The sequence below is a fragment of the Bos javanicus genome, chromosome 3 (assembly GCF_032452875.1).
Source record: "Bos javanicus breed banteng chromosome 3, ARS-OSU_banteng_1.0, whole genome shotgun sequence".
Classification (NCBI taxonomy): domain Eukaryota; kingdom Metazoa; phylum Chordata; class Mammalia; order Artiodactyla; family Bovidae; genus Bos; species Bos javanicus.
This window is the reverse complement of record NC_083870.1, coordinates 110,402,552-110,423,537: the sequence shown is the minus strand read 5'-3', so window position 1 is coordinate 110,423,537 and position 20,986 is coordinate 110,402,552. Positions and strand designations below refer to the sequence as shown.

The window sequence follows — 20,986 nt, the reverse complement described above, 5'->3', positions numbered from 1 at the left end:
TAGATAAGAAATTAGTAGCTGAAGCTTCCTCTGGGAAGGGAAGAAGGTGAATAAATTATAGGGATGGAAGAAACATTTTCACTGTATTTTCATCCTGTTTGCATTTTTTCTACATGTATGTATTATCTATTCAAATTAATTAATTAAAATATGTTTAAGCTTAGGGGCAATAAAGAACCACTGCTTTAGAGGGATGAGACTTTAGCAAGCAAACTGTCAGCTGCTGAAGGACAATCAGAGCATCAATGAAGGAAAGGGGCAGGAGGAAAGACAATCCTTGCAGGAAGTCCAATGCAGGTAATGCTCCCTCCACCCCCTTCCTGAGGCGATGTTAGGTAAACTCAGACTCAACCCAGAGGGCTCAATCGATCCACAGTCAGCTTTATTCTGAATTAACCATGTGTGGAAAGCACACATCAAAAGAGTAGAAAAAAATAGAGGAGCTCATCAAAAAAAGTTCCCTGGCAAGTGGGAGGGAGGGCATGACGTTAGGAGCCCTGTTTAGGGAAGGAAATGTTGTCCAGGTCATGGATGCCATTTCTGTCAATGATTCGAACACTGAAGGTTGGCAGATTCAGGATGAAGCGTTTCTGGAGCTGCAGAGAAACATGAAGGAAATCAGTCAACAAATTTTTATTGAGAACTGTGGTCCAGGCTCTGGTCGAGGCACTGGACATATAAGCAGATAGTGATTTTTGCGTTGGGGGCGCTTGGTACCCTACTGAGGACAGCTGGTACTAAGATACTGAGAAAAGCCCAAACCGCAGCTGGCGGCTGACTGGAAGGTAGTGAGCAGGAGCTTGACTCTGATCAGTCAGCTGCTGAAGAACGAGACAATCTAATGTTCTATTCCTCACAATCTGCCACCAATCAGGCCTGGTAAACACAGACTTCTCTTTCAAAACATCTCAAGGCAAGAAGCCAACTAAGGAGCTACTGCCCTAGGAAAAGCTCTGGACCAAAGCCATGTACTCCTAGGTCCAACAGTGTGCTCCAGCTACCCACCCACATTATAAGGACCAGGTGTATGTGAGTGTGTCTGTGTGTAGAGCTGGAGGCTGGTGGCAAGGATGGTCTCAGAACTGCTCTTGGAACAACCCCTACTTCTATCTTCTTCAATCTAAGCTGAACTGTCACTGAAGGAACCTCTCTGGACTCTAGTGTGACTGTCTGCTTGAGAGGCTGTTCTAAAGGACCTGTGGTCTGTGCACACAAAATCAGACAGCCCCATCAACCTGGCTAGAGATCGGTGAAGAGCGCAGCTGGAGGAAACCTTCGCCTCTGTGGGTGACTCCTCCTGGACAGTTCACTTAATCTCTGGATAGAAGGCACAAAGCTGTACCTGCTCCCTTAGGGACATATCCTGAAAATGTGCCCCTCCCCTGGCCCAAGCCCTCCTTCCCTTTATGTTTCCCATCTCCCTTACAGATGAGGGCTAGGCAGCAACCACCACTTCCATTTCCATAGTCCTCCCTGGCTGATGACTCCTATGTCCAGAAAAAAGTTCCAAGATCAAGAAAAGGTGATAATAATAAGGAAATGTGGAGGATCCATGGGGAATAAAGTCTCAAAGCATTCCACATTCCAATGGCTTCTTCCTGGCAGACCCTTGCAACACTTAGAGCTGCTAGACTAACATGGCCTCCTGGTTGAATTTTTAAGAAAAGCACATGAGTTTATTCTCAGTTTCTGCTTTGGAAAGGAGATTTACAAACAAGAAGAAGAAGGGGCCCTGTGGACTAAAAATGACAGGCTTGTGTAAGAGGCAAACTGACATTACTGATGCTACCAGCTGCTCTCAACCTCCTACTCTCTTCTCACTAGAGTACAAATTCAAGTTCATCCTTAGGCTATAGGAACAACAAAAGCATTAAAAAGCCTAAAGGAGCCGCTTTCTTTTCCTCCTCATCCTCCTTTCACACCAGAGCCTCAGACTCCTCGCAGAAGTATTAGAAGGGGAAGGGCCCATGTTCCTGGCCTCATAAACTAAAGGCTACTCTCTCCATCTGCCCAAAGCCTGCTCGTTACCTTCTATGGCCTCCTGAATTCCCAGGGGTGGCTTTCCCTCCCAGACTCACGTACTGTTAAGAAAGCAGACTTTATGGCAACCCCAGGTAGCACAAAAATGGAGCAGGAATAAAATCCAGCACAAGAGTTCTTAAAGTACGGCCCCCAGTTACCACCTGCAGCAAAATCACCTGGGACTGCGGGCCAAGACAGTCTCAAGAGCTACACCAGGACAACTAATTCAGAATGAAGATGAGGTGGAAAGCATGAATGTGCCTTTTTAAAAAAATCAAGTTCCCCAGATAATTCTTACACATGCTAAAATTTGAGAATCACTAGTCTGGAAGAACCAAAAATAAAAGTAATTAGATTGTAGAATTGACATTGATGAAATGGTGACCCAGGAGAGAATTAAAAAAAAAAAAAAACCCAGCTTGTTATGCATCAAACTGTATCCCTGATAGGAACTTCACATATGGTTAGTGGATATTATACTTTCTGGCAAGGATCAGAAAAAAATGCAACTGGGGAAGGGAAACAATATTGGCCAACAGAGAGACAAAACATTCCTTTCAGGATCCCATGAAAGCTACTCACCTCCTCCAGACATTTCCTAAGAAGCTCCACTGCCTTCTCACGCGAGATAGCTGAAAGAGAACACGGAAGTCAGGCACTCAAGGCGCTGACACTAAGTAAAACTCTGCCACAGCTCTGAGCTGAGCTTCTAACTTTCTCAGGTCAACATGACACACAAACAGATACGGCAAAAAAAAAAAGCCAAGGCTTCTGATGTACCACAAACTTTCTCTATATGCAGTTGAGTGTCCCAGGCCCAGCGCTCAGGCAGCCACAAGCCATTGCAAATTGATTTGCTACAGAGAAGGGTAAGCGTGACGGAATCTGCCTCCCATGGCCAGTGCTTGCCTCCAGAGAAGTCCAGTGGCCTGCCAGTTCTTTATAGCCCATCCCCCAACTCCCAACAACCCCCAGCCTTCCTTTAGACCAGGGCTTAAATCAGCTCCATCTGCCCTGGCCAGCTGCAAATCAGGGAAAGGGAGGACAGGGCCAGTGTGTCAGCCTCACTTTGCCAGCTGGGCCCCAGTTTAACAATAGAAACAGAATTCATAGGATGGGGCTGAGTCTCTCGTAAAACAGGAGCCAAAGGAACTGTCCACAGGCATGGCAAACTGGGATGACATATGATGCAGTTTGGCTTCAGGGGTGGCTGGTGGTTATTTCAGTGGGCAAATCACTGTATTACTGACAGATGCCAAATCAAGCAATGGTCACTAGGAGGCCAGGCTAATCTTTTCAGGATGTGGCCTGGAGCCCCGGCATGGCTGAGTTGAGTGAGAGGGCAGCGCCATGAAAAGAAAGAACTAGCTAGATTCTTCCTACACTAATAGGGAAGAGTGGAATGTAAGGCGAAAACTGGTTATCTGTGTTATCCCAAGTGCCTATTGCTCACAATGGCTGAAGTGAGGTTGGGGTTGGGGTCAGAAAGTAGAACTTAACGCAGAAGCACCCCTGTGTCTAGAGGTTTGCCAAGTGAACGGTTCACGGACAAGTAGACAGCCAGCTTTCTCATATAGGAGAGGGCAGCTATTATCTTCCCTGGTGGCTCAGAGGTTAAAGCGTCTGCCTCCAATGTGGGAGACCTGGGTTTGATCCCTGGGTCAGGAAGATCCCCTGGAGAAGGAAATGGTAACCCACTCCAGTATTCTTGCCTGGAGAATCCCATGGACAGAGAAGCCTGGTAGGCTACAGTCCACGGGGTTGCAAAGAGTCGGACACGACTGAGCAACTTCACTTACTTACTTAACGATCTACAGAAAAAAGCTTCCTGAGGGCACCTTCCTTGGCCACCCAACTCCAAGGGGTTGTACATAAAGCCAGGAAGCAGCTGAGGACAGGGCTTTGCTACTGTTCCCAGCTTAGAGAGCTGAAACTTACTTGGCGTGTAATATCGGTCCAGGATACTGAGAGTCAGGAAGGCACCGTAGCCGTGGGCTGCGAAAGGGGCTTTTGCCAAGGCTGCCAGGTAGTCCATGTAGTAGAGTGCTGGACCCTCGTGCTCATCGTAGCCGGCCAGGAGGAGGTTGACATGATACGGGGTCTGCAAAGGAAAGACACTGAAGTGACGGTCAAAGCAGTAACACCAACATCTCTCATGGAAACAGGAACATTCCAACTGCTGATAAATAACAGCAGCAGCTGAGTAAATGATGATGAAAGAAAAGATTCAGAGAAATCTAAAGGACCCAGAGTGTGGTCAGAGGTAAAGGGAGGTCAGCTTGTTTTCTCTGAACAGAAGACCATTTGGACCACTTTGAGGTATTTGAAAAAGTTGCGTCTTAAAGCTCATGGACCAAAATCTGTTATAAAAGCATTTCAAAGGCAAAGCATGGGTGTTCTTGTGTTGTTCCTAACAGCTGAAACCAAAACACACTATTCTGAGAGTGTCAGGCCACAGGCTAAAGAAAGCTATAGCACCAACCACATCATCCAAAATAAAAAGGCTCAGTATGGGCATCTGGACCACAATCTCAAATAGTGAACTGTATGTCTCACTATTAAGAAACTACGTCTTGGGCTACATTTAATAAATCCTAGACAGGGTGTGAAGGAAAGGCCGACGTTGCTGGAATGTAAACTGGTGCAGCCACTATAGAAAACATTATGGGAATTCCTTTAAAAACTAAAAACAGAGCTACCATACGATCCTTCTATTCTACTCCTGGGTATATGTCCAAGAAAAAACAAAAACTCTAAATACATGCACCCCAATGTTCATAGCAGCACTATTTACAGTAGCCAAGACATGCAAACAACCCAAGTGCCCATCAACAGACGACTGGCTTAAGAAGCTGTGGTACATATATACAAGGGAATATCATTCAGCCATAGAAAGAATGGCTTATTGCCATTTGCAGCAACATGGATGGACCTAGACACTATTACACGTAGTGAAGTAAGTCAGAGAAAAGCAACATTATGTGATATCACTTACATGTGAAATCCAGAAATAATACAAGTGAATCTACACACAAAACAGCAACTAACTCAAAGACATAGCCCATGGGATTAACAGCGACAAACTACTATACATAAAATAGATAAGTAACAGGATTTACTATATAGCATAGGGAACCATATTCCAAATCTTATAATAACTTATGATGGAAAATAATCTGAAAAAAGTATATATATAAAACTGAATCATTCTGCTGTATATCTGGAATTAATACAATACTGTGTATCAACTATAAAAAAAGAATAAAAAAGAGAAAGAAGTCTTGGGGTAGGGAAGCGTAGAAGGTCTCAAATATTTAAATCAAATCACTGAACTTGTTTTTGCCACGCCACACAGCTTGCAGGATCTTAGCTCCCTGATCAGGGACTGAGCCCTACACCCTAAGCAGTGAAAGGGCCAAGTCCTAACCACTGGACAACCAGGGAATCCCCAAGTCATTACACTTTTAATGCAGACAGTAATAATGCAAGTTCACAAGTTCAAAGAAATGTGGTAACTCTAGAAGAACAGGTGAAATGCTAATTATTTTTCTAATATAACAAGGCTGTGCTAAGATAACTAAGAGGTAATTTTTATCAACGAGACAAAAGTAATTATAATAACCTATTTTATAGGTATCCTTTTTTTGTATTACCTGCAAGTGTAACGAGCAAGTTTCTACAGAGAACCCTGCCTTGTTCTTCATCTCTAAATGGATGATTAGTTTTCTACACCAGGTGGGCCATTTACCATGTTAGATTCAGACTGTCTGTGTCCCCAGGCACCAGTGGTGCGACTTCCGTGAAAAATGACTTCCTTTTTCTCTGCACAGGACGTTTTCCCTCTTGCCCTTGCCTCAGTGGACAGTGAGCAGGCCTTGCCACTGTTAGGTGCCCATTCCTAAACTTACAAATTCAATCAAAGGGACATTACGGGGCATAAAGTAATTACAGCTAATGGTCTTAAAAGTGATGTTTTGTGTTCTTTGAACACTGATCAGCATGGGCACTTGGCAGCTTGAAGAAACATTCTAACTCATGTTAGAAGATACACATGAAAACATTATATACTTACTTGGAATTCCAAGCCAGCTGTGCTAAGTAGTATTTCCCAACGATTATAGAGTAGCTCTAACCTGCAAACAAGTTTCTGCCTTGGGGATAAAATGGTGAATAGTCTCAGAAGAGTAAGAAATAACCAGGAATAGTTAAGTCTTTTGAGAAAATAATTAACTGCCTACTACATTTCCAAGTAAGTAGCATGCTAACCTCTGCCAGGAGTCTCTGGAATTCTTTGCCACATTCTTTGACTACATTCTTAATAAGTCTGACCTTAAGCAAGACACTTAACCTCTAAGAACATACTTCCTTATGTGTAAAACTAGGTTAATTAATCCTTCCCCTTTCTATTTTCTAGGAAATACGGTGAGAAAAAAATAATAGAGGTGAGACATCCCGAACTCTGGAAGAAAAAAATGTGACCTAAATTCTTAGTATATTAGCTATATCCCAGTCTCCTTTTTGATAACTTACCACTTTAAACAACAACAACAAAACTGTTTGAATTACCTAAAAATAAAAAATAAATATAACAGTATTTTTAAAAAACTATGGCAACACTAACGCAACATCAGGGAGACAAAGAATACCATGGTGTTTTTACAGCTAAAATTAGAAAAGCAAAAAAGAGGGACTTTCCTGGTAGTCCAGTGGTTAAGAATCCACCTTCCAATGCAGGGGACGAAGGTTCAATCCCTGGTCAGAGAACTATATCCCACATGCCACAGGGCAACTACTGAGCCCACTCACCACAATGAAGACCCCACGTGCCACGACTAAGACCCAATGCAGCCAAATAAATAAATTAAGACGAAAAGCAAAAAAAGAGAGAAATATAGCAAGGGGATCCGAACTGGTTTCCTTCCCCAAGAGATTTAATAATATAGTTACTTACCTATCACAAAATAAGCTCATCTTTCTGCTAAAAGGATAACAAACCCTCTCCACATACTAGAGGACACTCCTTTTACGGCTATTTTATCCAGTTGTATATTAAGAATCCACCCAGATATCTAGAGAGACCCAACCAGCAGAAACCATATATGCTCACTCCAATGAGGATCTTGCCCACACTGAGATTAAACCGTGTTTAAAACAATTACTGTGATCTGTAAAAGCCACCACAAAATTTTTATGTGAAGATGTCAAGAGAATTCCAGAAACAAACTGTATTGCTTAGTTGGTCTATATAATATCATTTATTTATGCTCAAGCATCTGACACACATGCTCATCAAAGTTGGTATTCAGAAGCTATAACATGTGGTATAGAAGATAACTCACAAATTATTGTGTGACTCTGAATTACCAACTTTTGCATGTGTGAGATGCTTAAGCATAAATAAATGGTGTTATCTAGACTAATTAAATCATTACATCTGTGTAACAACTTGCAGTTTCTGAAATTCTTCTGACAATGCTTCATCAAAGATTTCTGGCTCACACGAGTTTTTGCTTTTTATTTTTAATTTCAAATAAGGTCTTATATACTGCTACTCCCTTACTCCTCTAAGAATCATGGCATTCAAAGAGACAAAGCCATACTGATGGGTTTCTTGATTCTTACATTTTCTCATATTCTTGATGCAACAGTGTTTTCCTGGAATAAGACAAATTCCAAGCCGTTCAATTTTGTGAAATTCCTACAGCATATCCATGTGTGACTGTGGTGTGTTTACGGAAATACACAGTAGGTGTAAGACACAACCCACCCATTCAAATATTTATACCAATTACAAACTCCACGAAGGCAGGACTCTATCTGGCTTGTTCAATGATGTATAAGCATATAATAAATATTCAATAAATATTTGCTGAGTGAATAACAATCTTACCAAAAAGCCTTATATATTTTTCCATACATATGTGACTAATGCCTAGAATCACAAGAAGAAAGATTAAGAAAATCTCTAAACAAATGTCAGAAAGTGATAGGTCCTACTTCTGAGAACTGGCTCAAGTTTAAGCTGACTGCCAGTAGCGCTATAATTACACATATACTGCTATTTTTTTCCTAGGTTCCTGGGTCCTTCTCTTTCTACTTTCCTTTAGACACAGGCTGCTAAGTAAAGAAAAAATTATACTATAGGCATTTAAAATTAAATGAAGGGGAGAACAATAGCTTAAATAAATATCTCATGTCAGGAAGAAACAGCTGGGTTACACTACAGAGTTAGGCCTGAGTTTGAAATCCAGCTTTATTATTAGACGTGTGGCTTTAGAAAAGTAAGTAACCTAATGTCTCTGAAAGTGTCTTCATTGAAAACATGGGATACCTACTACAAAAAGACTGCAGTGAACATTCAAAGAAATAATGCATGCAAAATAAGCACAGTGCCCGAAACCTAGTAAAGGCTCAATAAATGCTAAAATAATCACTAGGGAAACATAATCACTTATGAAGTTCACAGTGTCCATGGAAAAACATGGAAAAAAAAAAAAAACTCAAGAGAAGACCATCCACTCCTGGCAAATGAGATACAAGATAAATTCCTCACAGAGTCAAATATACCCTAAAGAGCCAAAACAATCTTGACAAAGAAGAGTGCAGCTGGAGGAGTCACACTGACTTAGGACTATATTACAAAGCTACAGTAATCACAACAGTATGGTACTGACACAAGAACAGACACACAAATTAACAGAACACAAGAGAAAGCCCAGAAATAAACCAATGCGCATATGGTCAACTAACCTATGACAAAGGAGGCAAGAATATACAATGGAGAAAAGACAGTCGTTTCAATAAGTAGTGCTGGGAAAACTGGACAGCTACATGTAAAAGAATGAAATCAGAACATTCTCCAACACCATATACAAAAATAAACTCAAAATAGATTACAGAGCTAAATATAAGACCCAGGACATTCTGACATAACTTGTATTCTGACATAACTTTTTGGATCCATCTTCTAGAGTAAAGGAAACAAAAACTAAAATAAACAAATGGGACCTAATTAAACTTAAAAGCTTCTGGACAGCAAAGGAAACCATAAACAAAATGAAGAGAGTCTGTGGAATGGGAGAAAATATTTGCAGAAGATGTAACCAGGGGGCTACACGCTGGCTCAGTGGTAAAGAATCCATTTGCCAATGCAGAAGACATGAGTTTGGTCCCTGGTCCAGGGAGATCCCACATGCTGCGGAGCAGCTAAGCCCATGCGCCACAACTACTGAGTCTGTGCTCTGGAGCCTGGGAGCCACAAATACTGAAGCCCACACACCCCAGAGGCCGTGCTCCACGGGAGAAGCCACCGCAATGAGAAGCCCACGTGCCACAAGAGAAAGCCCGCACACAGCCACAAAGACCCAGCACAGCCAAAAATAAATAAATGCACAGAATTTTTTTAAAAAGAAGGTGCAACCAACAGGGGATTAATTTCCAAAATATACAAACAGCTCATACAACTCAACAAAAAATGGGCAGATCTAGACATTTCTCCAAAGACATACAGGTGGCTAAAAAGCACATGAAAAAATGCTCAACATCACTAATTATTAGAGAAATGCAAATCAAAACTACAATAAGGTACCACCTCATACCAGTTTGAATGGCCATCATTTAAAAACCTATAAATAGGGACTTCCTTGGCAGTCCAGTGGTTAAGACTCTCTCTGTTCTTCCAATGCAGGGGGCATGGGTTTAATCCCTGGCCAAGGAACTAAGAGCCCACATGCTGTGCTGCAGGATCAAAATAAAAGGAAAAGGAACCCTCCCACACTACTGGTGGGAATGTAAATTGGTGCAGTGACTATGGAGAACAGTATGAAGGGTCCATAAAAAACTAAAAACAGAGCTACCACATGATCCAGCAACCCCACTCCTGGGCATATAGTCAAATAAAGCTCTAACTTGAAAAGACACATGCACCCCAAAGATCATAGCAGGCCTGTTTACAATAGCCAAATATAGAAGCAAACTGAATGTCCATCAACAAATGAATGGATAAAGAAGATGTGGCACATGTATATACACACACATAATTAATAACTAATCAGTCATAAAAAAAGAAAGAAAGAATGCCATTTGCAGCAATATGGATAGACCCAGAGATGATCATACTAAGTGAAGTCAGTCAGACAGAAAATGACAAGTATCACATATATGGGGACTCTTAAAAAAAATGCAAATGAGCTTACTTACAAAACTGAAACAGATTCACAGACATGTAAAAGAAAGTTTTGGTTACCAAAAAGGAAGGGGGGAGGATATATTTGGAATTTGGGATTAACAGATATAGACCATTATATGTAAAATAGATACACAACAAAGACTACTGTACAGCACAGGAAACTATATCCAGTATCTTATAGTAACCTATAGTGGAAAAGAGTCTGAAAAGAATATATATATACACATATAACTGATTCACTCTGCTATACACCTGAAACACTATAAATGAACTATACCTTAGTAATTTTTTTTTAATTTTTAAAGGAAAATAAAAATTTAAAGGAAAAGAAATAAATACCCCATGTACATCTTCCTAAAGGGATATGGTGGGCTATTTATAAAAATGCCCAGCATACTGCCTGACACATGGTAGAAATGTATGATGGCTTCCTCCTCTCTCCCTCTGGGACTCTTGGCAGGAGCCCTAAGGTGATAGTATTCATTGTCACAAACATTCACAAGCATCAACACTTGGAGCATATCTGCTTCACAGTACACACACCCTAACCTATCTTGAAATTGATACAGGCATAGAGACATTTTTCTGGCAGTCTGAAAAAACAAAAACAACAACCCCTACATCCAGATTTGGAGAGAGAGAAAATTACCACTTATTAAGTACCTTCATACTATTTCTACCCTTACAGATATGTCCATTCTGAGTGGTAAGCCTTACTTTCTGTCTACCTTTTCATCAGTTCCTGTCTTTCCCATGATGAGTATTACATGTGAGAATTTGCCAATTATCCTGAAGAAATGGGAACACTAATCAATAATGATAAAACTGCCAAGAATCCTCTGTCTTTAACAAGGTAATCTTTATCCTGTGCATGATATAATCTAAATCTTTGGTTGTCTCCAGTATTCTAATTATTTGGACACTGTCCAATGACCACGAGGATCACCATCAATGGTTTGCAGGGCAAATGCCAACATGTTTAGGTTTAAAGTTGTATTCAAGGACTTCTCTGGTGGTCCAGCAGTTAAGAATCTACCTTGCAATGGAGGGGATGCAGGTTTGATCCCTGGTCAGGGCACTAAGATCCCACATATTGTGGAGCAACTAAGCTCACGCACCAGAACCACTGAGCTCATATGCCGCAATGAATGATCCAAGCACGACACAGTGAAGATCCCGTGTGCTGTAACTAAGACCCGATGCAGCTAAGTAAACAGATAAATACTTTTTAAAAATTAAAAACTGAATTTGTATCTAACTGACACACACAAATTTAAATGAACCACCCTGGGAACTCAAAATGAACTTTAGTTTCTAAAATAAAGTACAACCAAAATTTTGCCTCTTTTTATAAGCAGGGAAAGAAAAAAACAAAACAGATAAATTGATATCTTTTCCCACCTTAAAAAAATACATGATATAAGCTTATTTTTAAAATGGAGATCTTTAAGTCATTTTGAGATTTCCTCATCTATACAATAGGGATAATAACAGTATCTATCATTATAAGGTTATGGCAAGGTTTAAGTAAACAAATGTAATGTGCTTTAATTAGAGAAATTAAAGAGTCTCTTGATGAAGATGAAAGAGGAGAGTGGAAAAGTTGGCTTAAAACTCAACATTCAAAAAACTAAGATCATGGCATCTGGTCCCATCACTTCATGGCAAATAGATGGGGAAACAGTGGAAACGGTGACAGACTTTATTTTCTTGGGCTCCAAAATCACTGCAGAAGGTGACTAGCCATGAAATTAAGACACCTGCTCCTTGGAATAAAAGTAATGACAAACCTAGGCAGTGTATTAAAAAAAGCAGACATAACTCTGCCTATAAAGGCCCGTCTTGTAAAAGCTATGGTTTTTCCAGTAGTCATGTACAAATTTGAGAGCTCGACAATAAAAAAGGCTGAACACAGAAGAATTGATGATTTTTGAACTGTGGTGCTGGAGAAGACTCTTGAGAGTCCCTTAAACTGCAAGAGATCAAACCAGTCAATCCTAAAGGAAATCAAGCCTGAATAATTTACTGGAAGGACTAATGCTGAAGCTGATGCTCCAATACTTTAGACATCTGATGCGAAGTGCTGACTCATTAGAAAAGACCCTGATGCTGGGAAAGACTGAAGGCAGAAGGAGAAGGAGATAACAGAGGATGAGATGGTTGGATGGCATCACCGACTCAATAGACGTGAGTGTGAGCAAACTCCAGGAGACAGTGAAGGACAGGGAAGCCTGGCGTGGTGCAGTCCATGGGGTCACAAATGGTCAAACACTCTTGAGTGACTGAAACAACAACAAATGTGCTCAATGAAATGCCTGTTACATAGTAATAACACAGATGATCTATATCACCATCATCACCACAGCTTTTAGGATTTGATCGCATTATTAACAGATCTAACTAGATAATAATAAGATCAAGAAAATGTACCAGCGAATTCCCTGGTGGTCTAGTGGTTAAGACTCCAAGCTTTCACTGATGAGGACTTGGGTTCAATCCTTGGTCAGGGTACTAAGATCCCACAAGCGACACAGCGCGGCTCAAAAAAACAAGTACTACAGAATGCTAATAAAATTATCCACCTTTTTCTGTTGCTAAAAGGAATACAATTAAAGCCAGGGGAATTAGCCAATAAGCACATCTCTTATGTCCCTCTCCATGGGACTGAAATGGACTTCCTAAGTACCTGTGAGCCCTGTAGAACTGAGTTCAGTTCCACTTTGTACCTCTGAGCTCAATTCCCTTGTACGTTTGAAAGTGGGAAAGTTATGACCAACCTAGATAGCATATTCAAAAGCAAAGACATTACTTTGCCAACAAAGGTCCGTCTAGTCAAGACTATGGTTTTTCCTGTGGTCATGTATGGATGTGAGAGTTGGACTGTGAAGAAAGCTGAGCACCGAAGAATTGATGCTTTTGAACTGTGGTGTTGGAGAAGACTCTTGGGAGTCCCTTGGACTGCAAGGAGATCCAACCAGTCCATTCTGAAGGAGATCAGCCCTGGGATTTCTCTGGAAGGAATGATGCTAAAGCTGAAACTCCAGTACTTTGGCCACCTCATGCGAAGAGCTGACTCACTGGAAAAGACTCTGATGCTGGGAGGGATTGGGAGCAAGAGGAGAAGGGGACGACAGAGGATGAGATGGCTGGATGGCATCACTGACTCGATGGACGTGAGTCTGAGTGAACTCCGGGAATTGGTGATGGACAGGGAGGCCTGGCGTGCTGCGATTCATGGGGTCACAAAGAGTCAGACACGACTGAGCGACTGATCTGGTCTGATCTGATACGTGGCACACACATGCAAACTTTCCTTCTAACTCTTGGAGCACTTCCTTCTAACTCTTGTGCATACAACTCCTTGTATATTCCCTCTCTCATGAAAAAGAAACACTGTAGTGATTAAGAAGAGTGTGAAATTCCATAAATTTTACAGCTAAAGAGAACAGTTGTGATAAATACACTGAAACAACAAAATCAGCGACGAGAGTCTGGGCGGTGACAAGCAGCGGTGTGACATCTGGCGGAAGCCAAAGTCACAGCAAGGGGGAGAGAGGTGGGCGTGAGGAAGCATCCTGCCGAGCGTGGACACAGAAAAGGAGAGGAACTGACAGTCTTCCTTTGGAGCCAGGCCAGCCTTTCCCACCTCTAATTGAACAGGACGACGTCCTCCAAGTGAGGTGCCTTGGAGAACGATGCAGTTTCCTTTGCAACGTGTGGCGCACCTCGGAACATTAAGCAGCATGTGAAGTATACGTGCATTCCTCGTGGCCCGTAATTTGGTAGGAGAGGCAGAACCACCAACGGGACAAAGGACTTGGCTAATGATGACAGTGTTTTAATAAAGCAGCTTCTAAACAGAGACTGGGCTTTGAAGGGAACAGTGCCTGCTATCTCATTTAGTCCAGTCGATTGTCAAAGCTGCCTAAAATTCCATCTTTGGCACCAAGAATATTTCACAAAAGTGCAGTTTTCAGAGTTAGAAGGGATCTAAGAGCTCATCTAGTTTATCCAATGTCCCTCTCATAAATGTGGGGACTTGGGTTCAAAGAGGGGACAGTGACTTACTCTAAATTATACAGCTAATTAGAGTCAGGACCAAAATCCAGGCTTTCTAATCTCAAGTCTTGTGTGCTTTTCTAGGAAACGATGCTGCCTCCACAAAATGGAAATTAGTGTGAAAATATGATTCAATATGTAAATGTCAGTTTCGCACTCAAAAAGTTCAGAATGTACTGTTTTGCATACCAGCATCTATTGTTCTCTGTTTCATGTATTACCTCTTATATGACCAATAATATTTTAAGTTTTAAAAGGACAGGTTTAATGTCAGACCATTATGACTTCTCTAAAGGGTCTACAACTATGCAAGATATACTAAATAAATATAAATAGATGCTAAAACCTTAACTGCTTTGCCAATGCTCAATATTTCAACTTTGTTAATAAATAAAATGGATCCATTGTTATTTTCTTACACTGGTGCTCTGAACTCTGAATCAGGAGCTTGTTTCCAATAACCAACAGATTTTATCAGCTATCTGCTTTGGCTAGATTAGGTGATATAACTTTAAAATTTCAACGTTAATTTTGTCACTTTAATTAAAGAAAGACTTTGTACTTATACTGGAATTGCAATGTTCACTACTTCAAACACTTCTAGAAAATCTAAAAGATTTTAGCAGCTTCCAACTGTTCTTGTGACCAAGTAGCTTTCCCAGCTCTAAAAGATTATGGATGGGGATAGTACTGGAGCTGAGGAAGAACTCCTTATCCCTAACGCCTAAGCAATACAGAATCACTTGCACCTTGACTTTAATCCTCCGACAAGAATCTCTTTTAAGGAAAACCATCAGTCTCTTCTTTCTTATAACAGGGGTGACTACACTTTAAGTAAAACCATACAGAGTTTATAAAAGGCTTCAACCAAATCCTGAGAGAATTCTCTGAGGCTGCACAGAATAATTATGAAAGGGGGGAATGCCCCAACCAACTTCACTTTTGCATGTGGAATGTGAATATATTATAAATTCAGTAAGTACTATTGGGCACTTATGTGAGAAGCATTATGCCAGGTGATGAAGATGGAAACCTGGATCTGGAAGGAGCTGACAAGACAGACTGGAGTAGTAGCAAGGATTTCAGATGGAGGAAACAGCATTTGTGAAGGTAAAGACACAAAGGAACGGGGAATATTTGGGTACTGGGGAATATGGGACATGCATGCTTAGTGAAGGAGGTGATTTCAGTAGAAAGCAGAGAGGAACTGAGACAACAGGAATTGAATGATACTGTCATTGGCTTCCTAGACTATGAAATATGAACTTAAGAGGAGTTCCCTGGTGGCCTAGTGGTTAGGATTCTAGGCTTTCATTGCCACGGCCTGGGTCCAATCCCTGTCTGGGGAACTGAGATCCTGCAAGCCATCCAGCTGAGCCAAAAAAATAAAAAATAGCTTCCGTATATAAACTGTGGAGGAACCAGTGAAAACCATACCCACTCCCATGCCAATATAAGCCTTTTTCATGTCTTAGAACACTGTAGAAGCAGTAGGGATGAAGGGAGACGTGGAATATAAAATATACTTAGAAGGCAGAATAGATAGGAATTAATGAATAATGAAATAGAAGGTGAGAGAGAAAGAGGAGTTAAGAGGATGCTCAAAAAAGGGAAAGGTGGTAGAGCAAATGTGAAAAACTCAATTTAGACCCAATGAAACTTAAACTGAGCTGTTCAGAAGCAACTGGAAAGAAAAAACAAGGTACAGCTGAAATCATGAGACTGAATGAAAGAGTCAGCAGCTCAGTCGCGTCTGACTCTTCGCAACCCCGTGGTTTGTCCATGGGATTCTCCAGGCAAGAACACTGGAGTGGGTTGCCATTTCCTTCTCCAGGGGATCTTCCAGACCCAGGAATCGAACCCAGGTCTCCTGCACTGCAGGCAGATTCTTTACTGACTGAGCTATGAGGGAAGACTGAATGAGTCAGCCAATTGGAAGGTTTTATTTACACAAACACACATTCCTATGTTCACATGTGGAAGACACCAGAGGAAACAATTACCACAGGACACACCATGGCAGAGATATTCTTCCCAGGTCATCATGAGAGCACAAAGAAGCTCTTGTGAGTAACGAACATATACGGGGAAATACAGAGTTTCCCTGGAAAATGATATTTTTAAAACGACATATGCCAAAAGTTAGGCACGTGTTTTTGTGAAAAATAAGGACTTGAGATCAAATGTGGCTTTAGCGCTTACAGTTGTGTTACAAAAGACAGTCCACTTGGCCTTGAAGTTTCAAGTGCCCCATCTGAATATGGGGGCAGTCCTGCTTGCCTGACAGCTGCAAAGAATGAAAAGTACTCATCTATGTTAAAGTTTCTAGAAGAAGGCCCAGTAAATAATAGGTGCCTAATAAGTCTCAACTGAATCTGAATTTTATAAGCAAAAAATTAAATACTGTGTATACATCAATTTTTAGCAAAATTACACTCAATAATTATGAAATTCCTATACATTTTACCTCTCTAAAACCATCACTAACCCCAAGTTTGAGTTGTAATCTCATCGTAATTAGAAGTTCAGAAATTTAATGAGTTGAAATGCAACATGGCACAGCTGCCTTATTATACCAACTAGTTAACACAGTATTTGTTTTCTACATTAATTTTACTTGCTAATCAAAAATACTGCTTTCTCCCAAATAACATCAAAATAAAATTGCTGATTGTGCAATGGTAAAACTAACAACACCATGTCTGCAACAAGGTCACTTGATTTTTTTTTTTCATGAGCTGGCAGTTTCCAGGGAAAATTCTGGGTTGGACAAAAAGTTTGTTCCGGTTTTTCCATAATAGCTTACAGAAAAACCCAAATGAACTTTTTGGCCAACCCAATATAAGACTCCGTATACCTTCATCGGTTCTCAAAAAATTCCAGGACCAAAGTCACGCTCTGTATACCCCTAGGCAGATATATGTTAAGCTGCATATGGTGAACATGCCCATGAATATCTTTGTTTGGGGTTGTTGTTTTGTTTGCTACACTGCTCAGCTGTGGTGTATCAGTTCCCAACCAGGGACTGAACCTGGCTTGTGGTAGTGAAAGCCCAGGATCCTAACCACTAGGCCCCCAGGGAACTCCCACCCATGGGTTATCTTTGAATGTTGAGCATGTGTCCTGATTCATCTCCTTGAATTAATAAGTAAATCGCTGGGAAAAAAACTACTTAGGGCTACATATAATTGTATGTTTTCAGATGCCCATAGCAACTAGAAAATCCTGGGGAAAAGACTATTTAGAAGCCCCTGTACTAGAACACAGCACTCCCCAACAGCAGCCTAGGCCCAACACAATGGACATGAAAGCTCCTCACGGGTCTTCCTGCTTCCTTCTGTGCTGTGTGCTGTGCTCAGTCATGTCTAACTCTAGCTTGCCAGGCTCCTCTGTCCGTGGGATTTTTCAGGCAAGAATACTTGCCTGAGTATTACAACCCTGAGTGGGTTGCTATTTCATCCTCCAGGTCTTCCCAACCCAGGGATCAAACCCACGTCTCCTGTGTCTCCTGCACTGCAGGTGGATCCTCTACCACTGAGCCACTGCTGCCGTCTACTTTCCCCAAATGATCTACCAAAGAGTGGCCAATGGTCTAATCAAACCTCATCTGATCATGCTATCTCCCTCTTAGCCAACAAGCTTCCAGAGAGGCCCATTGCTTTTAGCACAAGAGCTTGTTTTTATCAGTCTTCATGACATGGACTAACTCTCTAGTTTCAATCTTTTACTATTCCCCTAAAACCCTGAGCCATATTTAACAAACTACTTTAGATTACAGATTTTGTATATATCGTGTTTAGAGTAAAAACTATATGAAGTTATGTATTTCTATTTGTTTTTCCATCAGAAGAGCCCTAATTCGTATCCAGTACCTGTTGGGGGCCAGAGTGAGGTACTCCGCCCATGGCAAAGGTCATGAGGAAGGAGGCTCGACATACGCAAAGGCGGGATCGAGCCTCAGGAGTCCCCCTGGAAATCCTCGAGTGTCTACCCCCATAACCAGAGCCTGCCTACTTTACTACTTTGTGCTCTCACCTACACCTCTGACTTTACAGGGGGCTGTCCCCCACCACCTCTTTCGGAGAAGGAGTTAACCTAGAGCTCCAGTCAATAAAAACTCTTGGGCATGACAAGAGTGTTTTAACCTACAAACTCCTCTGAAGGTTCTCTAGCCTGCCTGACAGGCTCGTCCGGCCACATGTGATTGCTCACAGCCTCCCAATCGTGAGAGGCACGAGATGCTTTAAACCCTCTAAAAACAGGTTCTTTAGAGAAGTTAGAAAACTATAAGTATAGTGGGCTGATTTGAAATTGTGTTGGTGAAGGGTTTTTCATTTGTTGAGCCAATGTTTGTTGCTAAGTCTCCACATCCCCTGCCCTTACACACATTAATGAATATATAGAAGAAATAAGTATTAACCTTTGATATTAATCACGTTAGACCTTAGGCTAAGTAAATTCTTTCCTTAACTAAAACCCACTACACCCTCACCCTATAGGAATGTAACTTTATTTGGGTGGTGTCTGTTTTAAGAATAATCACCCCTGGAGAAATAAGTGTCCTGGTTGACTGACCGCTGTCACAAGGAGAGGGTCATAAATTGTCAGCAGGCCCCCTGGCCAGAAGATGATGTAACACCCCTAAGATCTCTGTATACATTTGTATGAAGCACCTGACTTTCATAAAAGTCAGGACTGCTGACCCCGCGTGACTTTTGCATAACATCTCAGTGTATAAAAGTAGACCATGGAAAATAAAGAATTGGGATCAGTTTCTCGAAATACTGGTCTCCCCATGTCACTCTCTCTCTCACTCTGGTTGAGTCTCCATCTGGAGCGCGGAACCCGCCATGCTTACTAATTATGCCTGGGCTTCTAAGATCCGACCGGGGAGGCCTCAGTGTCTCCTGTCCTTCAGGAGAACGGAAGGACGCCTGCGGCCTACGTAAGTGGTGCAAACTTCTTGTCTTGAAGTTTTATTGGTCTCCCGCGTAAACCAAGCTACTCAGCCTCTTTTCTCCACTGAATTTTCCTACTGAGCTATCCTTATTCTATTACTCTTTATATCTTTAATTAATGTCTAATTGAAGCTATTGTATCCTGACCCTCGCCGACGCCGTCCCCGCTTCGAATACCCTGGATCAGCCGGGCAAGGACCCCGGCAAGTACCCCACTAGTTAAAACAGGTAGAAAATGAGTAGGAGACTCAGAAAACTATTTGTGCCTGCCCCAAACATCGTTAGAAAATGACTGTGCCAAAGGAAATGGCAACCCACTCCAGTTTTCTTGTCTGGAGAATCCCATGGCTGGGGGAGCCTGGCAGGCTACAGCCCATAGGGTCACAAGAGTCAGAAATGACTTAGCAACTAAACCACCACCACCATCAACCTAACCCTCTCTCACACTCCTCTAGGTCTGCACTTTCAGTGTTCCTTTCTGCTTCATCTTAGCCTAATGACAGCTGGTCCTTCAACACTCAAGTTAGGCTCAGTTTACAGAGCAACTACCTGTAAGGCTATTGTAGTACTTGTCACTCTGCAGTATAGCTGTTTATTTCTCCACCACCCCATCTGAAGGCACACACTAAGCTTTGCACATTTCTTCAGCTCCCAGGGACAGTGCAGGCTATAGATTTGTTGTATGGATGGCTAGCAGCACCTATGGAACTTCTTAGCTATATTATACTGTACAAATTAGGAGGCATAGGAAAAGGAAATGTGAAATTCTGGCCAAGTATTTCAGTTAATAAAGATTCAGATTACTTCCTCTCCCTTCCCTTTTTCTTTCCAATCTACTTCATGCTATCTGCTTTACTGTCTACATTCAAAAGTAATGGTAAGTCTGAAACTTTTTTCCATTTTTAGCTTTTAAAAAAATGTGTTCTGCTTTCCTACCCCTTTACTCTTCCTTTTTATGCTATTAAACTTTTTTGGTGAAATAATACACTCACATAAAAATGCATAAAATATACACATGTGGTTTAATGAATAAAGTGAACATACACTTAACTACAACCAAAGTCAAGAATAGAACAGTCAACTATTTCTCCCTCCAAAGGCTTCCTATTCCCCTGTGGGGATCAGCCCCTGAATTCATATCTCTGCATGATCCTGGTCCATGACAGGTAAAGAGAAGCACTAAGATGCCAGGGTACATGCGTATTTGTATCTGTGAATATGTGTGAGGACATGCCCACACAGGCCAAGGCACTGGTTTAAAGCAATCTTAAAAGGTGGGGTAAATCTGCATTTCTAGTGGTAAACACTTTGCTGCTTACTAAAACAGTATTCTACTGCTTATGGCTTAAACCAAATCCTAACAGGAAACCACATAATTTTCAAGATACAAGTTTCAAAACAACACAAATTTAAGGCCAATTACTTATACTGCTTCACCCCATCGTGGACAGGAAAGATGCTTTAAGTGAAAAGTTGGCATTATGAGGTTACACAATCCCAGCCACCCAATAGGCTCATTCCACTCAGCGGAGAATAGGGGTTCTCTATGCTCACAGCAGGCATACAACAGGGTAGCACATATATGCTCTCTGAGCAAGAAAGCAACACCTTCTCACATACAACCCCCTGGAGAGAGATGGGGAAGGCGAGGGGGGAGGACTTTACACCTGCAAACTCCTAACTCTATCAGCGCTAGGACTGGGAAAAACAGCACATACTAAAAAAAAAAAAAGAAAAAAGGTTTTCTGATAAAGCTAGT

General features: G+C 41.5%; 1 protein-coding gene across 1 annotated transcript in view; it reads right to left on the bottom strand.

Annotated features, from left to right (window-relative positions):
- Window positions 1–361: 361 nt before the first annotated feature.
- PSMB2 (proteasome 20S subunit beta 2) overlaps window positions 362–20,986 on the bottom strand; it is a 36,579-nt gene continuing 15,954 nt past the window's right edge. Inside the window, exons 4-6 of the mRNA XM_061412547.1 lie at window positions 3,961–4,123; window positions 2,605–2,654; window positions 362–596 (exon numbers count right to left, since the gene is read on the bottom strand). Of these exons, the coding sequence (XP_061268531.1) occupies window positions 489–596; window positions 2,605–2,654; window positions 3,961–4,123 (321 nt within the window). The 3' untranslated portion in view covers window positions 362–488. The remainder of the gene's footprint in view (window positions 597–2,604; window positions 2,655–3,960; window positions 4,124–20,986) is intronic.